Raw genomic sequence first — 20,612 nt, forward strand, 5'->3', positions numbered from 1 at the left:
AAGAAAACTTGAGACTGTTATCTCACGCAGTGGCATCATCTAAAGCAGTGTTTTCAGACTTCAGGTTGCAACCCATTCTCAGCGTTTTACTTTTTTTTTTTTTTAAAGATTTTATTTATTTATTTGACAGAGAGATATCACAAGTAGGCAGAGAGGCAGGCAGAGAGAGAGAGGAAGGGAAGCAGGCTCTCCGCTGAGCAGAGAGCCCGATGCGGGGCTCGATCCCAGGACCCTGAGATCATGACCCGAGCCGAAGGCAGCGGCTTAACCCACTGAGCCACCCAGGCGCCCCTTACTTTTTTTTTTAATGAAATATAAAATATTGGCACATAGATATAAGTAATGAGTAAATAAGCAAGGTTTCATGGAACTATCATGTTACCTGTGTGTACTGGGGCACGTTGTACAAATAATGAACTGCTGATCTCTGTCCAGAAAATTTGAAATACACTTATCTAAGGCAGTTGTTCCTGGTACCAGATTCCTCATGATGGGAAGTTGCTGCTTCTCCTCCCCTTCTACCTCACCTGTTCTGATTGTCAAACTCTGTGTTTTTCTTGTGTTGTTTTCTTACCTCTCTACCCTAGGTCTGTCAGGGGTACCCAGAACCATTGCTCAGCCTCTCTGGTGGCAGCAGGACTGGGCTTTTTGATTTTTAAAAGATAATGGAAAGTGTTTGACTTATCTGTGGCTCAGAGAGCGTCCAAAGTATTGCACAGCATTTAATCATGCTAATTTAAATCATTTCCCGCTCGCTGCCTGACATCTATTTAAACTGATAATGCTTAATAGCCTTTTACATGAGATCATATCCAGGCTTGTTAAGGAGGGAAAGCACAATTTAAATTTAAATCTCAACATCACGTGCAGGCTATTACAGAATTATTTCAGGTCCCGTAACTGTAAAACCCGTGCTATTTCTTCACAGTCTTTAACATTCTTGTCTATCCCTTTCCCTCTTTTAATCCTTAAAACAGAAACGTGTAATTGATACGCACCCAGTGTTGGCTGAGGTCTGCTGAGCTGGCTGCTCAGGTCTGCTGAGCTCTTCACAGTGGTTTCCACATGACTTTTGTGATAGCGAAGGCCTTCGTCTCAAATACTCTCTTACCAGTTTCAAAGTGGTTGGACGAATGTTTGTTTTCCTTGGTTGGTTGGGAGCTAGGGCCAGAGTTTTTAGCCTGGGTCTATGAACAGGCTTCCGAGAGGCTTGTCAGTTTCTTGAAGCTGCGTAAATAGTTTAGTGTCAATATATGAACATGCATTTTTCAGGAAGAGGAGCCAAAGCTTTTACTCTTTTCAAATAGGCTTGTGACCCAAAAGAACAGTGTTAAAAATCCTGGCTTGTGATGCCTGTGGCTTCTGTGCCAGGGTGGTAACAAGTAAGAGCCAGTTACAGAGATGGTCACAAATGTCTAAACGATGATTACCATTAATTAAAGGTTTTTGGTTTTATTTTAACTCCATAAACCTTCACATCATTTAAAACCATATATAGAGTTGGTAATTAATTAAATTACACATACTTGATGTGATTAACACAGAAGTGTATAAAATAAAGTGCATGGGTTATCTTACCTCCCTCTCCCCCATTGTAAAACTTAGTGTGGGCCTTTTGAGACATTTTCCTACATAAATAGTTACATGTAAAATATTTATGTCTATATATGTGTGTATATATACATGCATCTAATTTTAAAAAAATAAAATGGGGTTATATTACGCATATGAAATACCTGTTTCATCGGTATTTCCCCATTTACAAAACTTTGCCTCTCTCCTTGACTGCGGTGTAGTGCGCAGTCGGGTATACTCACCGTAATCCACTTCACCATCCCTCCCTGATGTGTGTTTAGGTTGTCTCCAGTTTTTTCCCCTTGCAAGTAACGGTGTGCACGTATTTTTAAGCACTTGTACTTACATGTTTTTGATCGACAGGGGAAGTGAGACACCAAACACTGAAGATCAGAAAGTACAAGTGACTGGAAGTTATCCCTCATATTGGAGTTGAAGGAATTGTTTGATTCTCAGAGGTTGGGGAAGGAGGGAAATGTTAGATGCTTGTGGGGAAACTAAAAGGCAGCACAGAACGCAGTGAGTCAGATGAAGGAGATCTAAGTCCTTCAAATATAAGACTATCCGGAAAAAGTCTGTCTCATTTTAGGGAGCTTCACACTGCCCTTTTCTTACTGAGAGGGTGGACAGATTAGAACCCAGTAATTCAGAGAACCTGTACCTCTTGTCTTTTCCTTGATTCCCAGGCTGCAGGTGACATGAAGACAGTTAAGGTCGGATTATGTAAATGGAAATGACTGTGTTTTAGCCTGTAAAGCAGCTGTTGTACTTATTTGAATGTATTAACAGCTGCATTCTGGGGGCAATTGGAAGATTAAATTTAGAACATCCTCATTTAAAGAGATCTTTGATTTATGGTTAGAGAACACTGGAAAGGGACAAACCACTCCTAAGTGTGATGCTCATGACGTGTTACTCATGAGAGCGGGCAGCTGGGGTTCAGCATACTTTTTAGTGGCTTGAGGTGACCACTTACAATAACTTATGACATACTGGTTGTAACAGATAGATCAAGAGTTCCTTTTCGACCTTTGTCTTGGTGGACGGGAACCACAAGATCTAGTCGTTCTCCATGGTGCAGGACAACAGTGAATTGTCCTATGTCCATGAGGCATTGAAATGTCTAACAAATACTTGTGTAGAATTTTACAGCTGGATAGAATCTTACCTGTTTTTCTTATCTTGACACCACCTTTTTTCCTAATGTGCCCCCTTTCGCTCTGCTGATTTCCTACACAGCTTGTTTTTAGTGGCTTCTGGTCTAGTTACTTCTCTTAAATTCAGTCACTCATTACAACAAGTTGTAATCTTCCTATTATTATATTATCTCTCCTTGTGTAGTTTACTCAAACATTTATGTATCGAATATGTATTTTGCTATAAACTAATTTTAGGTATTTATATTTTTCCAATGATACGTATTGAGGTAATTATCTATGACTTTTACTTTAGAATAGTGAAAAGGACTTGATAAAACGTTTGTTCTAAAAAAGAGAATTGGGTTCGATAGGCTGAGAACTGCTGATATAGACAGTGATGCAGTATATGAGTTAACTCATTACCAGACTCTTTTTTAAAAATGAACTTACCAACAAAGATGACTATTTACCCTTGTGTTTTCCTTAGTGCCGATGAAATCATTGTAAAGATGCATGGCAGCCAGCTGACACAAAGATACCTGGAGAAACACGGATTTGAAGTTCCTATTATGGTCCCCAAATTAGATGACCTAGGACTCAGGCTCCCTCCACCTACTTTTTCTGTCATGGATGTGGAACGCTATGTAGGTACGCACTTGGTTTCTTGAAGTACTTGGGGGAAGTGGGGTAAAAGTAGTAGTAGTAGTGTTCTGAGTACATTAGAAGTTGAGTGAAGAGAAGGTAATTTAGTAGGAAAAGTGAAATTCAGTATCACCCAGGTCGAAAACTTTCTTCGGAGCAAACCTCCAATTGTCAGAGAAAGACAATGAGTCAGTTGCTCTGTTCTTACGTACTCAGCCTCGTTCTGATGCTCTTTCTGTTGTCATCCGATTGTCTGGTACCTGCTCAGAAGGAACAGTTGTGAGGTGGAACTACAGATAACAGGAGGAAGACACTGGGAAATTGGACTGGTTCTAGGAGTCTGTAGCATGCAAGAGCAGAATCCCTGGATCCTGTGTCATTGACCTCCAGGGCCTAGAGAAGGGCTGGGAAAAAGAGGAGACCATGTTCAAGCCCGTTTCTATATTTGTGACATGATGGTATTGCCACTGCCTGGTGTCTGCACTCGGTGTGTGATTTTGAGGCCCAGAGAGGCATAAGAAACAAGGGGGAAACTGTTTCTCGGTCACATTCTTCTCAACATTGTCAGTCATTTTGTTTATTCTCATCTCGGCATCTGTGGATAAAACTGACTGTATGTAGATCTCATTCCTTATTAGTTGTGGATAGAGATGTTTTTGAGGATTAGATCTTAAATTGACCTTGACTCCGAACTGTACATTTACTGTGATGCATTATCTCCCCAGTATAAAATGCTGGAGAACTTGTCCCTTTATTGAGCCACTGAGTGACAGTTTTCATTGATAAATGCTTCACTGAGGAAATGCAGTTTAATGTCATGACTTCACATTCACGAATTCTGAATTATTTGATAAACTAAGAGATGAGGCTGAGGTTTAACCTGGCCTGTTTGCATAAATAGCACTGTAAAATAAGTGGCTAGTGTAATGTAAGTATAGGAAAAATACTCAAACTCCTAGGTAGTTTACTTTTTAGCATTGTAAAATGCTTTGGTTAACAGAACTGTTTTGCCTCTTAGGTATAAAATAAAGTCTACTAGGCAGTGCGTTAATACTAAAGTGAGAAAATGGCATTTATTCGATTTCTCTTTCAGATTGATTAAGTATTGCCATATTTTGAATTTACCGTCTGTCCTGTAGGACATTACAAAACTGGGTTTGCTTTCTAGGGTGACTGTTCAGTGATGGGCAAGAGACACCTCATGGTTTTATAGGAAAAATCTGAATTAATCCCAATTGAGAACTCATTTCACATGCATTAATATGAACTGATTTTTGCTTCCTAACCACTGATTTTTTTTCTTGAAGCAGAATGTTGGAAGAGAAGACACTACCTGGCAAGCAGAAATTGTCATGGTTACATTGTTCACTAATTCCACAGTGACTGACTGGTTTTTCTAAATGATGGTATCTTAGGTGTTAGAGGAGTGGAAGGATGAAGGCAGTCCCCTCGTCTTATGCATGGGGACATTGGAAATGCAGAGCACATGGCCCAGTTCCCACATACCCGTATAATGCATTTTTGTCAGTGTGAGCTGCACACAGAAATCAGTAGTATGTAAAAAATTTTGTAAGCATTTAAGTTTTCATGCTCATTGTTAAATTAGTAACTCTGTCTTTATTGCTTTATTCTTTCCCTCAAAAGCAGCCCCCTTTTTCAGAAGTAACAAGTTGGACTTAAAAAATAAGGATACTGGCAGAATCTTTGTCTAGGCTATGTCGTTTTATGGTTGGCTTTAAGTAAATACAGTCTTTAAAATATTTTTGTTTAGGGCATCTGTTGCTGTAACTCTTCAGCCCGATAACAAGACTATAATTTTTCTCTGCAGGTGGTGACAAAGTGATAGATGTCATTGATGTGGCAAGGCAGGCAGACAGCAAAATGACCCTTCACAATTATGTTAAATACTTCATGAATCCTAACAGACCAAAAGTGTTAAACGTGATCAGCCTTGAATTTTCAGATACAAAGTGAGTAGTTCTGGACATTTTGGTTTAGTCTTCTCAGTGTTAGCTAAATGTAGTTAATGATACATTTATTTCAGTACGAAATCTAATTATGACTTCTGAAGAGATCCAGTCATAGCAATGTACATTTTGCTCTGACACGCACAGAGAATGTTTAAAAATATGAATTTTAATCTTTTAAGTATTGTTAACCTAGAGTTCCATTTAATTTCTTGGCTTGGGTTGAGATGGGAAATGAAACTTTAAGATTTTCAATTTGCATGATGTGGGGATGTGTGTATATGTGTGTTTGTTTTTTTTAAAGGATGTCTGAATTGGTGGAGGTCCCTGATATAGCCAGAAAACTTTCCTGGGTGGAAAATTACTGGCCAGATGATTCAGTTTTTCCCAAGCCGTTTGTTCAGAAGTACTGCTTAATGGGAGTTCAAGACAGCTACACGGATTTCCACATTGACTTTGGTGGAACTTCAGTCTGGTACCATGTCCTCTGGGTAAGACTGGGGCATTTCTTTCTCCTCTTACTGACAGAAACGTTTAGTCCTGTTTTTCCAGGAATGCACTCATTTGCTGTAAATGACATTTATTAAGAGGGAAGCTTTTGTGCTTTTTAAGTAGGCTCCAGCGTTTTACCTTTAAGCATTATGGTTTTTCTTTTTTTTAATCTCAAGTAATGGAGGGGCCACCATGCTTTTATTTTATATTTACATTCCTTTTTTTTGTCCCTGTCTCAAAAATTGGTCACTTGCAGCCTTTCGTCTCTGTTTCCTTTTCACCCTAGCCAACTATCAGTTAATCCCTGAGTCAAATACCTGATTACAGCATAATTACAGTAATACTTGCTTCTGATTTTAGGGGTAGACCAGGCCAGCTAGTTGAATGAGTCAGAAATGCCCATGAGAAAAAAAAACCCTAATTCTTCTTGGCAGCTTATATTCACCTTGCTTTATCTAGAATTGGACTATATACAGTAGCCACTGGCCACACGTAGCTAAATTTAAATAATTATAATTAAATATAATTTAAAATTCAGTTCCTTCTTTACACTAGTGACATTTCAAGTGCTCAGTAGCCACATGTGGCTGACGACAAGTGTATAGCGCAGATAGAAGACATTTCCATCATCACATAAAGTTGTGTTGGACAGTGCTGGTCTAGAACCAGATCTGTGTACAGCGCCCATGCTTCAGCAGCGCTCTGGACTGTACTCGACGCTGTGTCCTTGAGCTCCTGTTCCTCTTCTCCGTGAGAATGCAGGGGCTAGTTGATTAAAGGAAGTTTATTTACTGGTCTTTGAAAAAAATAATCATAGATCTTAGGGGCAAGGGCAAAGTTGCAGAGATGACTCTGTGACCTGGGCCTGTTAACATGTGTTTACTTCCGTACCTTAAAAATGAGACCAGTAAGGTGTTTATGACTGTTTACTCTCCTCTTTTGTAACTGTTTCTCCAACCCTGCTTTATTGACCCCTGGTCGTATTTTGGAGGGGGAGCTTTAGCTTTTGTTAAGATGCTTATTAAGGGCAGTAATTATTGATCAGATTTGTGAAAGATGTTCTCTTGAGCCTAAGAAAATCTCATAATTAATCTAATTTGATTTAGCATTATATTGGGAAATCGCATCCATGTAGGCCATTCTAAGAGTGGCTTTTTTTTTTTTCAAAAATAGTGTGATTACTTCCTTCTAGGGTGAGAAGATTTTCTATTTGATAAAGCCAACAGATGAAAACTTGGCACTCTATGAGTCTTGGAGTTCATCTGTGACCCAGAGTGAGGTGTTCTTTGGAGATAAGGTGGATAAATGCTACAAATGTGTGGTAAAGCAGGGACATACTTTATTTGTTCCTACAGGTAAGGCTTTCATCCCATCCCCTCCCCCCACAGTTGATGCTCAGTTGCACAGAGTCGGCATTTTATTGGAAGCTCTGGCTTTAACATGGTTGGAAAATAGCTTTGCGTAGCCCGAGAGATAATTCTGACCTTGGACTTTCCACTGCTTTGTCCCTTAGAGGGCTTTTCTTGCAATTAGAACCTGTTCTGGAATTGTGTTTTCTGTCATTTGCCTTCATTTTAATTTTTATTCAGATAAAATTCATATACCGGGATGCCTGGGTGGCTCAGTCGGTTAAGCTGCTGCCTTCGGCTCAGGTCATGATCCCACAGTCCTGGGATCGAGTCCCACATCAGGCTCCTTGCTCAGGGGGGAGCCTGCTTCTCTCTCTGCCTCTGCCTGCCACTTTGCCTACTTGTGCTTGCTCTCTCTCTCTCTCTCTCTCTCTCATATATATAAATAAATACATAAATATAAATAAATAAAATAATCTTTTTAAAAAATTCATATACCATAATATTTATCCTTTCAAAGTGTACACGTCAGTGGTTTTTGGTAGATTAACAAAGTTGTGCACCCATACCACTTCCAGAACATTTCATCACCTCAAAAACAAACCCTTACCAGTTAATAGGCGTTCTTCTCCCCTGAGCCCCTGGCAACCACTTCATGTACTTTCTGTCTCTGTGGATTTGCCTATTCTGGATATTTCGTGTATAACATATGGAATACGTGGCCTTTTGTATCTGGCTTCTTTTAGCGGCTTCATGTTCCCTGGGCTCCTCCATGTTAATACAAATCAACAAATGTCAGTGCTTCATTATTTTTATGGCCAAATGATATTCCACCGTATGGATAGACCTCATTTTGTTTATCCATTCGTCAGTTGATAGACACTGGCTATTATGAATAGTGATGCTTTGGACATTTTTGTAGAAGTTTTTGTGGAGATATATCTATATATCTATATCTATATCTATATCTATATCTATATCTATATCTATATCTATATCTCTATATCTATATCTATATCTATACCTAGTAATGAAATGGTGGGACCGTAGCACTTACGGTGTTTAGCTTTTTGAGGAACTGCTAAACTCTTCCATATGGTTTCACTACTTTACATTCCCACCGTCAATGTACACATGTTCCAGTTTCTCCACATCTTTACCAACACTGGAATTACCTTTTTCACTTTGACTGTTCCAGTAGGTGTGAAGTATTGGTATCCTACTGTGGTTTTGACTTGCGTTTCCTTAATGAATAATGATGCTGAACTTTTTTTCTTGTGCTTCTTGGCTATTTGTGTATCTATCTTTGGAGAAATGCTATTCAAATTCGTCGTCCGTTTTTAAGTTGGGTTATTTGTCTTTTTATTGTTGAGTTGTAAGTGTTCTTGATATATTCCATACTAGATACATGATCTAGATATATCCAGATATATGTCCTACAAGTAACTCTCCTATTCTGGGGCTTATCTTTGCACTTTGTTTATATGTTCTTTGTAATCTCCTTTGCACAAAATTTTAAAATTTTGTTGACATACTTTCAGTTTTAACGGGCCGGCTCTACATTGCTATCAAAGGCCGAGCCTGCTCTAAGAATCTGGGCTGCTGCCCTGGGACACTGGAGGCAGTGGGTATATTTTGAGGGACCCTGGGAAGGAACTGAACACCAGCCTTGGCTATAGCCTCAAGTATAGGTTGTCAAGCATGTCACTTTGAGATTGACTGAATGCAGGGTGTGGACTCATCCAGCCACTGGTTTTGAGAATTAATGTTTTTCTGATTTGGGTGACCTTAATGGCGGCAGAGTTCATGGGGATCTGTTGCCACAGGCCTTGCTCTCTTGCCTTGCCTTTGGTGTATGCAATAATAAATATGTATTGAATAAATGAATGAATAAATGTCTAGAACCACCAGAATTTATAAATCTAGATAAGTATCAATATTTTTATTGTGCATGGGCTCAACTCCTCTCTTAAATCCTTTTCCCAGGGCTCCCTTTTGTAACAAATCTTCTGTTAATGCTCCCTTCAAAATCTTGGATTCAGATTCATTCATGATATAACCTCCTATACCAGTTGTTTCCCCCCAAATTGATGTAATGATCAAACTAGAACAGAAAGAAGAAACTCAAAAGCAATTAATAATAAAATACTATTTCAAAATGTGCCTGCTCATACAGGTGTATGATTGGCAACTCAAGTTCTAGAGCATTGATGTAGATTAATGGTTCTCAAATGTCATTGAGCATTAGAATCACCTGGAGGACTTATTAAAACATGGATTGCTGGGCCTTATCCCCAGTGGTTCTGATTCAGTAGATCTGAGAGGCTTGGGGGGTGGTGCTAGGAATTGCATTTCTAAAGGTTCCCAGTTGCTGGCTGATGCTGCCGGGCTGGAGACCCCACCTAGAGGACCACTGCCATAGGGACTGTTGCTTTTTCAGAAAATTGTGCCAAAACTGTGCAAAAAATGCCTTGCTTACATATATAATGGACTTACAGTTTCTAGACTTGGACCATTAATGACAGATTTTGTACTTGTGTGAATGCCCAGCAGAGACCCCTGAGTAATGCACGACTTTCTCACTATATGGAGTGGCCTGCTTGTTGCGTCCCTGGCTCTCACTCAGGCAATGACACTAATGCCTCTTGATCATGGGCAATCAAAGCCGGTCCTCCAGACTTTTCAAACATCCAATACAGGCCGCGCTGCCTCTGTGCTGTAGAGAACCAATGATCTGTAGGATTTGTAGCGGACAAAAATTTTTCATTTGTGATTTCAGGGTGAAGCTGAAGGCTTTGTGCCTTTAAGCATACAGATGGCACCCCTTGAAAGTCAGTCTTTAAAGGAATTTTTTTCATGTGTGCCACAGCACAATGAGGGATCAAAAAGTGACAAATATAAAGAAAATGGGGTCTGTTTTAATAACTAATTTTTATGCACAAACGTGTGTATTTATATATACACTTGCATGAAGGCTTTATGCTCAGCCTATGGGTTTTTTTTTTTTTTTTTTTTTTTTTTCAAAAGTTAGGCATCAGGGGCACCTGGGTGGCTCAGTGGGTTAAAGCCTCTGCCTTAGGCTCAGGTCATGATCCCAGGGTCCTGGAATTGAGCCCCGCGTCGGGCTCCCTGCTCAGCGGGGAGCCTGTTTCCTCCTCTCTCTCTGCCTGCCTCTCTGCCTACTTGTGATCTCTGTCTGTCAAATAAATAAATAAAATCTTAAAAAAAAAAAAGTTAGGCATCACCTCTTAGAAATGATTCTTACTTTGAAGACATGTTTATGGGAAAATAAGACATCATTTTACTTGCCACCGTTTGTACCTTAGGACCCGTAACCCTCCACAGTGAACTGTGGGTGATCTACCTTTTTTAATTAGCGCCAGGTCTCCCCTCGAGTCCTGCTCTTACTTCTTGCTTAGTCCCTCAGGGCACTGCTTGCTTCAGGACGGCGCTAATAAAGAGGGGAAGGAGGGCACCTGGGTGGCTCAGTGGGTTAAAGCCTCTGCCTTCGGCTCAGGTCATAATCTCGGGGTTCTGGAATCGAGCCCCACATTGGGCTCTCTGCTCAGCAGGGAGCCTGCTTCCCTTCCTCTCCCTCTGCCTGCCTCTCTGCCTACTTGTGATCTCTGTCAAGTGAATAAATAAAATCTTTAAAAAATTAAAAAAAAAAAAAAAAAAGAAGAAGGGAAGGGCTCGGCCAGTCCAGTGTCCGTGTAATGGAAATGTGCTCTCCTCGTTCTTACCACATTTGACCCTCTCAGGGTAACATCTTTAATGAGAAGTTGGATTATGTTTTTAAGCTAAAAAACTAAAACAGCAACAACCACAAAACCCATCACCTATCCTGTACCATGATTTTGTCTGATTGGATCAATGCATTTGTTACCTCAAACTCAGCAGAGTCTAGCATGTGTTTGGTTCTTAATAAATACTTGAACAAATGTGTCTACAGATGATAATCAGCATCAGCTTCTCGAGCTCTGGCGGAGTAGGAAGGAAACTGATGTTGGTATTTTGAGTTTCTCATTTCACAGGTAGACATCACATTTGTTTGGTTTATATACTGAAAACTCACTGATGTGCATTTTAACTGTTCCAGGGTGGATTCATGCTGTGCTCACGTCTCAGGACTGTATGGCTTTTGGGGGGAACTTTCTGCACAACCTTAACATTGGCATGCAGCTCAGGTTTGTGTCATCAGTATTTAAAGATCTTTGTCTTTTCTTAAATAAGATACTATTTTTAAAGTTCCAGAAAAACTAATTCAGCAATGTATTTTAATTGCATTCTCATGGAGGTAGGCCTTAAGGAATTATGAAGGACCTTTAAACCAAATGTATTATCATGAAATTTTGTCAGGACGACTCCTTGATGCATTTCAACCCTAAAAACAGAAATAGTCATTTATTCAGTTTGATCCGAAATGTAACCCTGAATTTTAGTATTTTACAAAATGTGGGCTCTGTCGTTTGCCTGTTTTTATAGTTAGGGAAATGAACCAAGTCCAGCTGGACTCAGGGGTGACATGGTGCTGGGGGAAAGTCATCCGAAGTCAGGACTGCTGTCAGAACACCTGCTTTAGTTTGCTGTGGGTAAAGGACTAACAGCTGTTTCCACTTCTGTCTTGGACTGACCTTTGGGTAACTCTGTTCCCCTGGTAGCCTGAAGGGAGCAGAATGTTACCGAGCTACATGGCTTAAGGTAAAATGATTTGATTCATTAACTGCATCAGGACCGGGAGAACTAGAGATGCTCAGTCAGAAGCCATGTCTTTGGGCTTTCCTGAATGTGGTGACTCTTGTAACCTGGCGTGCCCGGGGGAACGCTAGGAGCTCTGTGTCTGTGGAGGTATTGTGAGAAATAGCGCCATGAAGCTCGAAGCGGGGGCACCTCCCACACCCATCAGATGTGAATCTTGTTTCTCTACCTGGAGTGTCCCTGGGGGAGAGATGACTACTGGCTGTGGGTACTGCTGCCAGGACTCCCACAGAAGAATAACACCGGCAGGCTGTGGATCCTGTCTTCTCACTGTGACCAGCGCCGGGTGTAGCAGAGCCTAAAGAAAACTCCGAGTGGGTATTGTGGTGCTACACAGGGAGCTGTTCTCTACACATGCTGTTTTATTTGTTGCGGTGGAACCCTTATAACATTCCTCTTGCTAAAACTACGACGGGAAGACCCCAGTATAAATCTTCAGTATACTGTCCGATTTGTTAAGGTCAGAGCTGGATAAGATCACAGTTCATTCTTGTTCAAGTGTGGTGGAGTTAGGTGATACACACTACTTGATTGGCCTTACGTATTGTGGCCTGCTTGTTTTATTTTCCTTAAGTTGGTTGCCTCTGTTTAACTTGGAAATGCTAATATTAATAAATTTCTTCAAATTTTCTTTAGGTGTTATGAGATGGAAAAAAGGCTTAAAACACCAGATCTTTTCAAATTCCCTTTCTTTGAAGCCATATGTTGGTTTGTAGCCAAAAATTTGCTGGAAACCTTGAAAGGTAATTCATAATCTGTACATTATGATGCATGATGTTTGTAAATTCATGAAAAGCCACTGATAGAGGGGCCTTTTTTTTTGTTTGTTATGGTGTAGCTATTGCCCCAGTTTTGTTTTTTAAAATGCGTGATTTCCCCCTGCCAAGAAACTTTTTAGCGTATCAACTCTACCCATAGCCTTAAAAATCAGATCTATGAAGAGCTGCATCAGAGCGACACAGGAAATGCTGGAAAATGTTCATTTCCCCTTGGACTCTAGTACCCTGCGCACAGTGTCAGGCACGTAAAAGTGCCTCCCTCACAAAAGTACAGTTCAGGCTATGGGACTGTTACTGTCATGTGTGTTCCTAAGCATTGGCTTTTAAAAATCGAGGGGATTTTTCATGTCCTGAGAGAACAGGGGGTGCCTGAGCCATTACTATTAGGACTATGATGCTGGCTGGTCCAAGGCACCTGTTAGCGCAAACCAGCTGAAGGTCAGACTGAGTCTGTCGAAGAAAATGGTTTTGGACAGGGGACATTCCTTTTTTTTTTTTTCTTTTAATTTTTAAAAGATTTTATTTATTTGAGAGGGAGAGAGAATACAAGCAGGTAGGAGGGGTAGAAGGAGAGAGAGAAGCAAGCTCCCCGCTAAGCAGGGAGCCCAATGTGGGACTTGATCCTGGGACCCTGAGATCATGACCTGAGCCAAAGGCAGACGCTTAACTGACTGAGCCACCCAGGTACCCAGGACATTCTTTTATTTAAACTTAGCTACCTTTTTCCCTGCAGAATTTCAGATTTTGGTGTTTTATCTTTGGTTTAATAATCTTTGAGTAGTCAAGTTGGAGGCTGATTGTCACATCTACTTCTGACCATTCTTTCCCTTGTGCCTGTGAGAATAGAGTTCGTTGGGTTTTTGTGTTGTCTGACTTTTCTTGTCAGTTTGCAGGTAGTGCTATTATTATAATGAATTCTCAGAAGAACAGATAAGAAACAGATTAAATAGTAAAGTCTGTTCTGAACATATGGGTCCCCCCCCCCCCATTTAAAAGTTACACAGGAAGAAAAGGTAAAATGAGAAGAATCAGTAACTTACTTCCCAGGGTAACATGCACAGAATTAATGATAAAAGTCATTTATGATTTTTTCCTCAAACAGCAAAAACAGAAAACAACCTCACTCTCCTTGGAAAAAACAGTAGGGCCCCATCCCACACCCCGCACAGTATAGATGGAGATCAGTGTCTTGACGTGGTGCAGAGAGAGAGAGAGAGAGATGGTAGAGGAAGGAGCCTGTGCATGAAGGGGATTGGCTGCTTTCTGCACAAGACCAGTCTCTCTCCAGAAATGCACCCTTACCCTGAGTCCCTGACTCACCCAGTGTTTTCGGGTGTTGGCAAAGCTGAGGCACCTGTGTTCAGTGAGCGTGTCTTGTTGTCTTGGCTGCAGGAATCTCACAGGGGACCGCACATAGAGTCGCCATATGTAGTTTGCAGTGGGGTACTGGGCAGTAAAGTTTTCAGTCTCCTCTCCAAGTAGAAGCCTAGAAAAATAGGAACACTTACAAATACTTACAAAAACATTTATAAATGTCCTTGTGTTTCGGAAATAAAACCCAGTTACCGAGCCCTCCAGATAGGAGATTGGCAGTTAGTACTCATTTCAGAGCTGGGGCTCCTAGCTGGCTCGGTCATCAAGCGTCTGCCGTGGGCTCAGATAATGATCCCAGAGTTCCTGGGATCAAGCCCCACATTGGGCTTCCTGGTCAGCAGCGAGCCTGCTTCTCTGTCTCCTACTGCCCCTACTAGTGGTGTTCCCTCTCTTGTGTCTCTCTTTGTCAAATAAATAAAATCTTTAAAGTAAAAAAAAAAAAAAAGTGCAGAGCCTTTTTCCATCTTTTCTTTCTCACTAACATACACCCACCCCTCAAGTGATGCTTTTTCCAATTGTCCAGGAGGGGTTCATCAATCACATTTTTAGGACAAATTAAGAATTTATCTGAAAGGTAAAATCTGGCTGTTCCTCTTAACAGCCACAAACAGTAAAGTGCTTAATCTTAGAACAATGATTTAGCCTTTGTTCTAGGCCATTGAGAGTTTAGAAATATTGAGATCTAATTGAAAATGTGACCCTATACATCACCAGCTAAAGAAGATTACTTCAAAAAGATATTGATAGGCCAGGTTTTAACATATTTTAGTTCGTCAGCTGGATCAATACAGGATAGGAGACCTGGTAATACTAGTGAGTCAGTCCAGTCCCGCTAAGGCTGGGGCGAAATCACCATTGTACCAATTGCCATCACCCTAGGCATTCAGCCTGGAAGCAGGGATGGTGGTCTTATCATGCCACATTATGTTCTTTCATCCCTGATCTTTTAACCTTCCATCATGGCCTAGTATTTGCCAGCTCTCAGACTATTATAAGGCTTCTATGATTGGGTAAATGGAAAGAGATTGTATGAAACTTAACTGCGTTTAGGGTCAGTAATAATAAAACAGTGAACTAATTTTGGACGTATGTAAGTCAGTCAGCCATTGGACAGAAGTGAAACCTTTTGTTTTTGCTTTGGCTTACCTGAATGTTAGACCACATCTGATACATTTATGTGAGTTTCAGATGATTTTAAAGACCCAGAAAAGATGTATGTGTGTGTGGTATGTTTATCTTTACATTCATGAACTGTGTCCCGCCTTGTAGCTAACTGTATAGACCGCACACGGCATACACACATACACGGTCCTAACAGTGTGCATATTAATTACAGGCTCACCTGGGTCACCTGTACCACTGGCTCAGCCTTGCCAGTGCCTTTGAAACATCCAGTCATTTTTTCCCAGTGCACCCTCCTCCTTCCCTTCTAAAGAGAACCCCTGTCCTGACTTCTGTGGTAATCCTTTTCTTCAGTTTTGTCGCCTGTGTCACAGATGAGAAAGTAGTCATGGTTTCCACTGTTAGAGTTCATGTGAGTAGGTCCATTCTGACATTGTTCCATGACCTGTCTCTTGCTCAGACTGTCGGTGAGCTCCTTTTTACTTGGAGCCTTTGGTACAATCACATTTAATGTCATTTCTTTTCTTTTTCTTTCTTGCTTTTTATTTCACTGGTTTTCCCCTCTGGGCATTCGGCAGTTACACAGTTTGACAGTTGGTGGCTCAGCAGCGAAAGCTAACGCGTTACCTTGGGAGCCCTCTAACTCCTTTCCCCCACCCACTTCCATTCCCACAGAACTGAGAGAGGATGGTTTCCAGCCTCAAACTTACCTAGTACAGGGAGTGAAAGCACTGCACGCTGCTTTAAAGTTATGGATGAAGAAAGAAGTAAGTCGTTTACCTTGGAGAAATAATTGTTGTTTCTGTGGCAAGATTGAAAATGAGAGTCCTTAACGCTGCTTTGGCAGCACGTGAGTGGTGGCGGTCGAGGGAATAGAAATGCTTTTGGTACAGCCTCCATTTTCTTGTATGGTGTATACAAATGTGCTGGCTTATGTTCATATTTATGAGAATTAAGTATTTCTTTAATCTTTAATCTGGAAAAGAAAGTAATTCAAATATGGTTAGGATATTGACTGGGAAATGAACATGTAAATTTAGGATAATAAATAACTTTGAGCTCGCATCTGCTCTTGTTATCCCCATTTTACTATGGAGAAGCTACTATGGAGGTTCAAAGAATTCTTTGTAACTTGCCCAGAATTTTGTGGAGGACCTCAGTCTAAAGCTCAGTCTCTGTGACTGCAAAGCCCATATTCCTTTCCATGCGCTAGACTTTTCATAAAAATGAAGGAAAAGGGAGGTCAGGGTTCAAGCAGGAGCTTTCATTTTCACTAAATGTGATGTTAGCATTGGAATCCTACTACCTCCAAGAGGTCATCCCAGGTCCCCATTTAGAATCCGTGTGTCCTTCCCTTCTGCTTATGTAGCACGTTTCTTATGCCAGTGGACTTAAAAGTAATATCTGTAAAGCAATATATTCCTGTCCCCTTCACTAGGTTTATGAGCTCTTGAAGACCAGGAACCTTACATGCAACTCTTTAATAAGCGACAGATAGGCAAACTGACGAGAATATATTTCCATACTAATTTGTTGACCATCCACTTGAGATAAAAATCCTGCTCTTAAGAGATACTGGAGACAGTTATTAACAGGTTACCCTCCCAGTAACTTTTTACTCCTTTCCTTTATTATCACTGCTAGTATGTACAGATTAGAGCAGGGCACTGTGGAAGCCATCAGGAAAATAAACATCAAGTCTTTGAGTGTCAGAGAGGTCGTCATGTAGATGAGGAGTAAAGGCATACGTAGATTAGAGAACTATTTAACAAGGTAATAACAAAATACATGTTGCAAAAACTGTAAAAGTTGATAAGTTGTTTTCAAATTTGTGTGTTTGTCAGAGTCTTTTAAAAAATAAACTCCCTGGGTATTCCCTGGGAGACACTGATTGACTAGTTTGGTGGTAGGATCTGAGCCTCTGTCTTTAACAAACTTTGTAGGTGATTTTGATGCACAGTAAAATTCATCAGTGATAAATACTGTTAATTCATGACATTTGAAGTGTTCTTTTAAAAGCATGATATTTGCATTTAACTCTGTTCACCTTGTGGCCTGGTGAGAGGCAGCTCAGCGTAGTGCTCAAGGGCATGGGCTCTGGAGTCAGAAGTTTGGATTCAAATCTCAGCTGTGCTGCGAGTAAACTAGCGAACCTCTGTGCTTTCAGTCCTGTGAAATGAACAATTTCATAATTGTAAAATGAGACTAACAGTAGTATCTCTGTCACATTGTTGTTGAAAGGCTTAGTGAGTTAACACTCAGAAAGTGCTTAACAGCATAGAATCTTGACTGGCACATAGTTAGCACTTACGTTGTTACTAGTTTGTTTTAACAAATTCTGCTAAAACCAGAATCTTTACATCTTTGTAAAGAAAAAGTAAAAACTAGCATATTGAGTGCATCTAAAAAATTAAAGTGTTTTTAGATACAAAAGTTAATATTTAGAAATAGACATAAGAAATAATGACAGTAGTTTGCATTTGGATAGGTATGGCAACTCATCGATTCCTCTGTCCTATCGATGGGATCTTCTTCCTAGTAAAAGAAAAAAGTTTACAAAAATTTATTAAAAATTAGACCTCCCATAGGAAATAGGATCATTTTTTAGTGCCTTTGTTCCCACTTGTAAATCCTTATGTATTATGAATTAAATGTTTTTTGGCTTAATTAGTTACTTTACTAATTATAGTAGTAGTTAAGAGTCACAGTAGGCTTTGAGGGATAGAGTACAATGTTACATCTCAGTATAATGCAAAATTCACTGTGAGACAGTCCATCTCTAACACAAACTAAGAGGATTTTATAAGTTAGTAAGAATCTCCCTAAAGGGTATTGTACCAACTACATGAACTCTGAGACCTGGCTTACTAGTATTTTGCTATGTCTATAAAATCTAGAGAATTCAAAATTTGTTTAGGAAATAATTTTTATCCATTATAGTGTAAATAACTTTGGTTGTCTTATCTTTGTTAATCCAAATACAGCTTGTATCTGAACATGCTTTTGAGATCCCAGACAATGTCAGACCTGGACATCTTATCAAAGAACTTTCAAAAGTAATTCGAGCAATAGAGGTAAGAGTAGAAACGATCATCTAAATGCTTGGTTACTGTCTGCTTTGAGAAGCAAATGGATCTGCTGTTACATTACAAACATTCAAAAGCCTTTATACTCTTAGATGAAATAGAATGAGCTGCATTTTTGGAAGGAATCAGATTTTCAGGCTTCCAAAGTCCTACAGAGAAATCTAGAGGATTGTATCCTAATGAGGTAATAAGAAAGCAGTTACCAGTCACTTCGGTTTCTTCAGCTTCCTCCAAGAATAAGAAACACAGCATACACAAAATTTCAGATCCCATTCATTTCTGTTGGGCAGAGATGAATATGTGTTAAGTAATTAGAGGAAGGTGTAAGGTGGGGTGAGCAGAGCCAGGTGGAACTGTTTGGAAAGCGGGATTCTGTTAGTGGTGTGCGGCAAGGAGACCCCCTTGACTGAGTATTAGAACAACGTGGTTATGTACATGCCCCTTGATGAAAGCCCATAAAATCTGAGGTTAGGTGTTTTAATTTTTAATTAGGAACTATTCTGGGTATTAAAGGAGATTTCAATGAAAGGAATTCTTCAGGAAGATGGTTCTGTTAGTATCTAGCTTGAACTGAAAGGAAATTAAGTGCAGGAATGGAGGCTAACTGGTAATTTAACAGCTTAGATTAGGGCTGTATTTGGGGAATGGAAAGGTATACATCTAAGAAATGATGAACTGCTGTGTTTAGTATCCTTGGATAGAATATTTCATCTAATTTTCAGTGTGTTCAGACATGGCAGGAAAATATTTTCTATTTTTAAAGAATGGTAATAATTGCATATAAATAGATTTTAAAATTAAAAGTCACATATGTAATCTTAAATATATATGTAGATGTATAAATAAATATAAATCTCATATGATAACCAAAACTAAGAATAAACTCAGAAAGGTGTGGGTCTGTATGAAAAAAACTATAAATCTTTACTAAAGGAAGTGACACAATAGTTGAATAAATGTCATTTTGAAAATACCTCAGTTCTAAATTAACATTACAAATTTAAATTGCTGAGTTATACCTGTAAGAATAATTGGGCAAAAGTAGCCAACAAAGTGTTTTTTTTTTTTTTTCTTTTTAAGATCTTATTTATTTACTTGACAGACAGAGATCCCAAGTGGGCAGAGAGGCAGGCAGAGAGAGAGGGGGAAACAGGCTCACTGCTGAGCAGAGAGCCTGATTGGGGGCTTGATCCCAGGACCCTGAGACCATGACCTGAGCCGAAGGCAGAGGCTTAACCCACTGAGCCACCCAGGCGCCCCTCACAAAGTGTTCTTTTTTTTTTAAATTGGACCGTTGAGAAGGCAGCAAAATGGCTATAGAAAATATGCAAAGAAACTAAAGAAGAAACGAAATGCCAATCCGATAAAAATATGAAAAATGTGTGTCTGGCCTGTGTGTCAAGTGCTGGTTGCCTCTGTTAGTTCGGTTTTCCTTTTACCATTGTGCCACTTTGTTTTCTTTTTCTCCCGCCTTTTCTCCGCATGCAGATAAATTTCTTTGCTTCACTTCTCCCAAGACCCCTTCATCAAGCTGTGTGAAAAAGTATTCAGTATGTGAAAAAGTATTCAGCCACATTTTGCCAAATAATTTATGATTTCGTGTGATCATTTATCTAATGAGCAGAGATAAAATTCTATATTCTTGTCCTGCTATTTAGGAAATATAAATTAGTTTGTGTTTTCTACATGGCATATCCTGAAATTGAGCATTTTCCCTTTAATAAAATAAGAGCATTCTAATTAAACTTGGTAGATTAACTATACCTACTTACTGCTCTCACCTCTTGGAACTAAAATGATAGTAAAAGAATAAAAAAGATATTCCTTAGGGCACCTAGGTGGCTCATTCGGTAAAGTGTCTGCCTTTGGCTCAGATCATGGTCCCAGGGTCCTAGGATCGAGACCCACATTAGGCTCCCTGCTCAGTGGGGAGCCTGCTTCTCTCTTTCCCTCTGCCTGCCACTCCCCCTGCTTGCACTTGCTCTCTCTCTGTATCAAGTATGTTTTTGTTTTGTTTGTTTTGTTTTAAAGATTTTATTTCTTTATTTGAGAGAGAGAGAGAGAATGAGAGAGAGGGAGCATGAGAGGGGAGAGGTCAGAGGGAGAAGCAGACTCCCTGCTAAGCAGGGAGCCGGGTACAGAACTTGACCCCCCAGGGTTCCAGGATCATGACCTGAGCCGAAGGCAGTTGCTTAACCAGCTGAGCCACCCAGGCGCCCCTCTCTCTGTATCAAATAAATAAAATCTTAAAAAAAAAAAAAAGAATAAAAATGATATTCCTGAAGACAAAAAATAATAGAGATGAACTCCACACAAGTTTTGGAAGCTG

The 20,612-nt window shown here is 40.0% G+C and overlaps 1 protein-coding gene across 2 annotated transcripts in view; it reads left to right on the plus strand.

Moving 5' to 3' along the window:
• The window catches only part of KDM7A (lysine demethylase 7A), an 86,415-nt gene that overhangs the window by 45,419 nt on the left and 20,384 nt on the right, over nucleotides 1–20,612 (plus strand). For both annotated transcript variants that reach the window (XM_046020315.1, XM_046020316.1), the window contains exons 4-11: nucleotides 3,202–3,362; nucleotides 5,185–5,326; nucleotides 5,628–5,814; nucleotides 7,008–7,170; nucleotides 11,264–11,351; nucleotides 12,559–12,665; nucleotides 15,873–15,964; nucleotides 18,182–18,271. In XM_046020315.1, the coding sequence (XP_045876271.1) occupies nucleotides 3,202–3,362; nucleotides 5,185–5,326; nucleotides 5,628–5,814; nucleotides 7,008–7,170; nucleotides 11,264–11,351; nucleotides 12,559–12,665; nucleotides 15,873–15,964; nucleotides 18,182–18,271 (1,030 nt within the window). The remainder of the gene's footprint in view (nucleotides 1–3,201; nucleotides 3,363–5,184; nucleotides 5,327–5,627; nucleotides 5,815–7,007; nucleotides 7,171–11,263; nucleotides 11,352–12,558; nucleotides 12,666–15,872; nucleotides 15,965–18,181; nucleotides 18,272–20,612) is intronic.

Source organism: Meles meles, chromosome 10 (genome assembly GCF_922984935.1).
Source record: "Meles meles chromosome 10, mMelMel3.1 paternal haplotype, whole genome shotgun sequence".
Lineage (NCBI taxonomy): Eukaryota > Metazoa > Chordata > Mammalia > Carnivora > Mustelidae > Meles > Meles meles.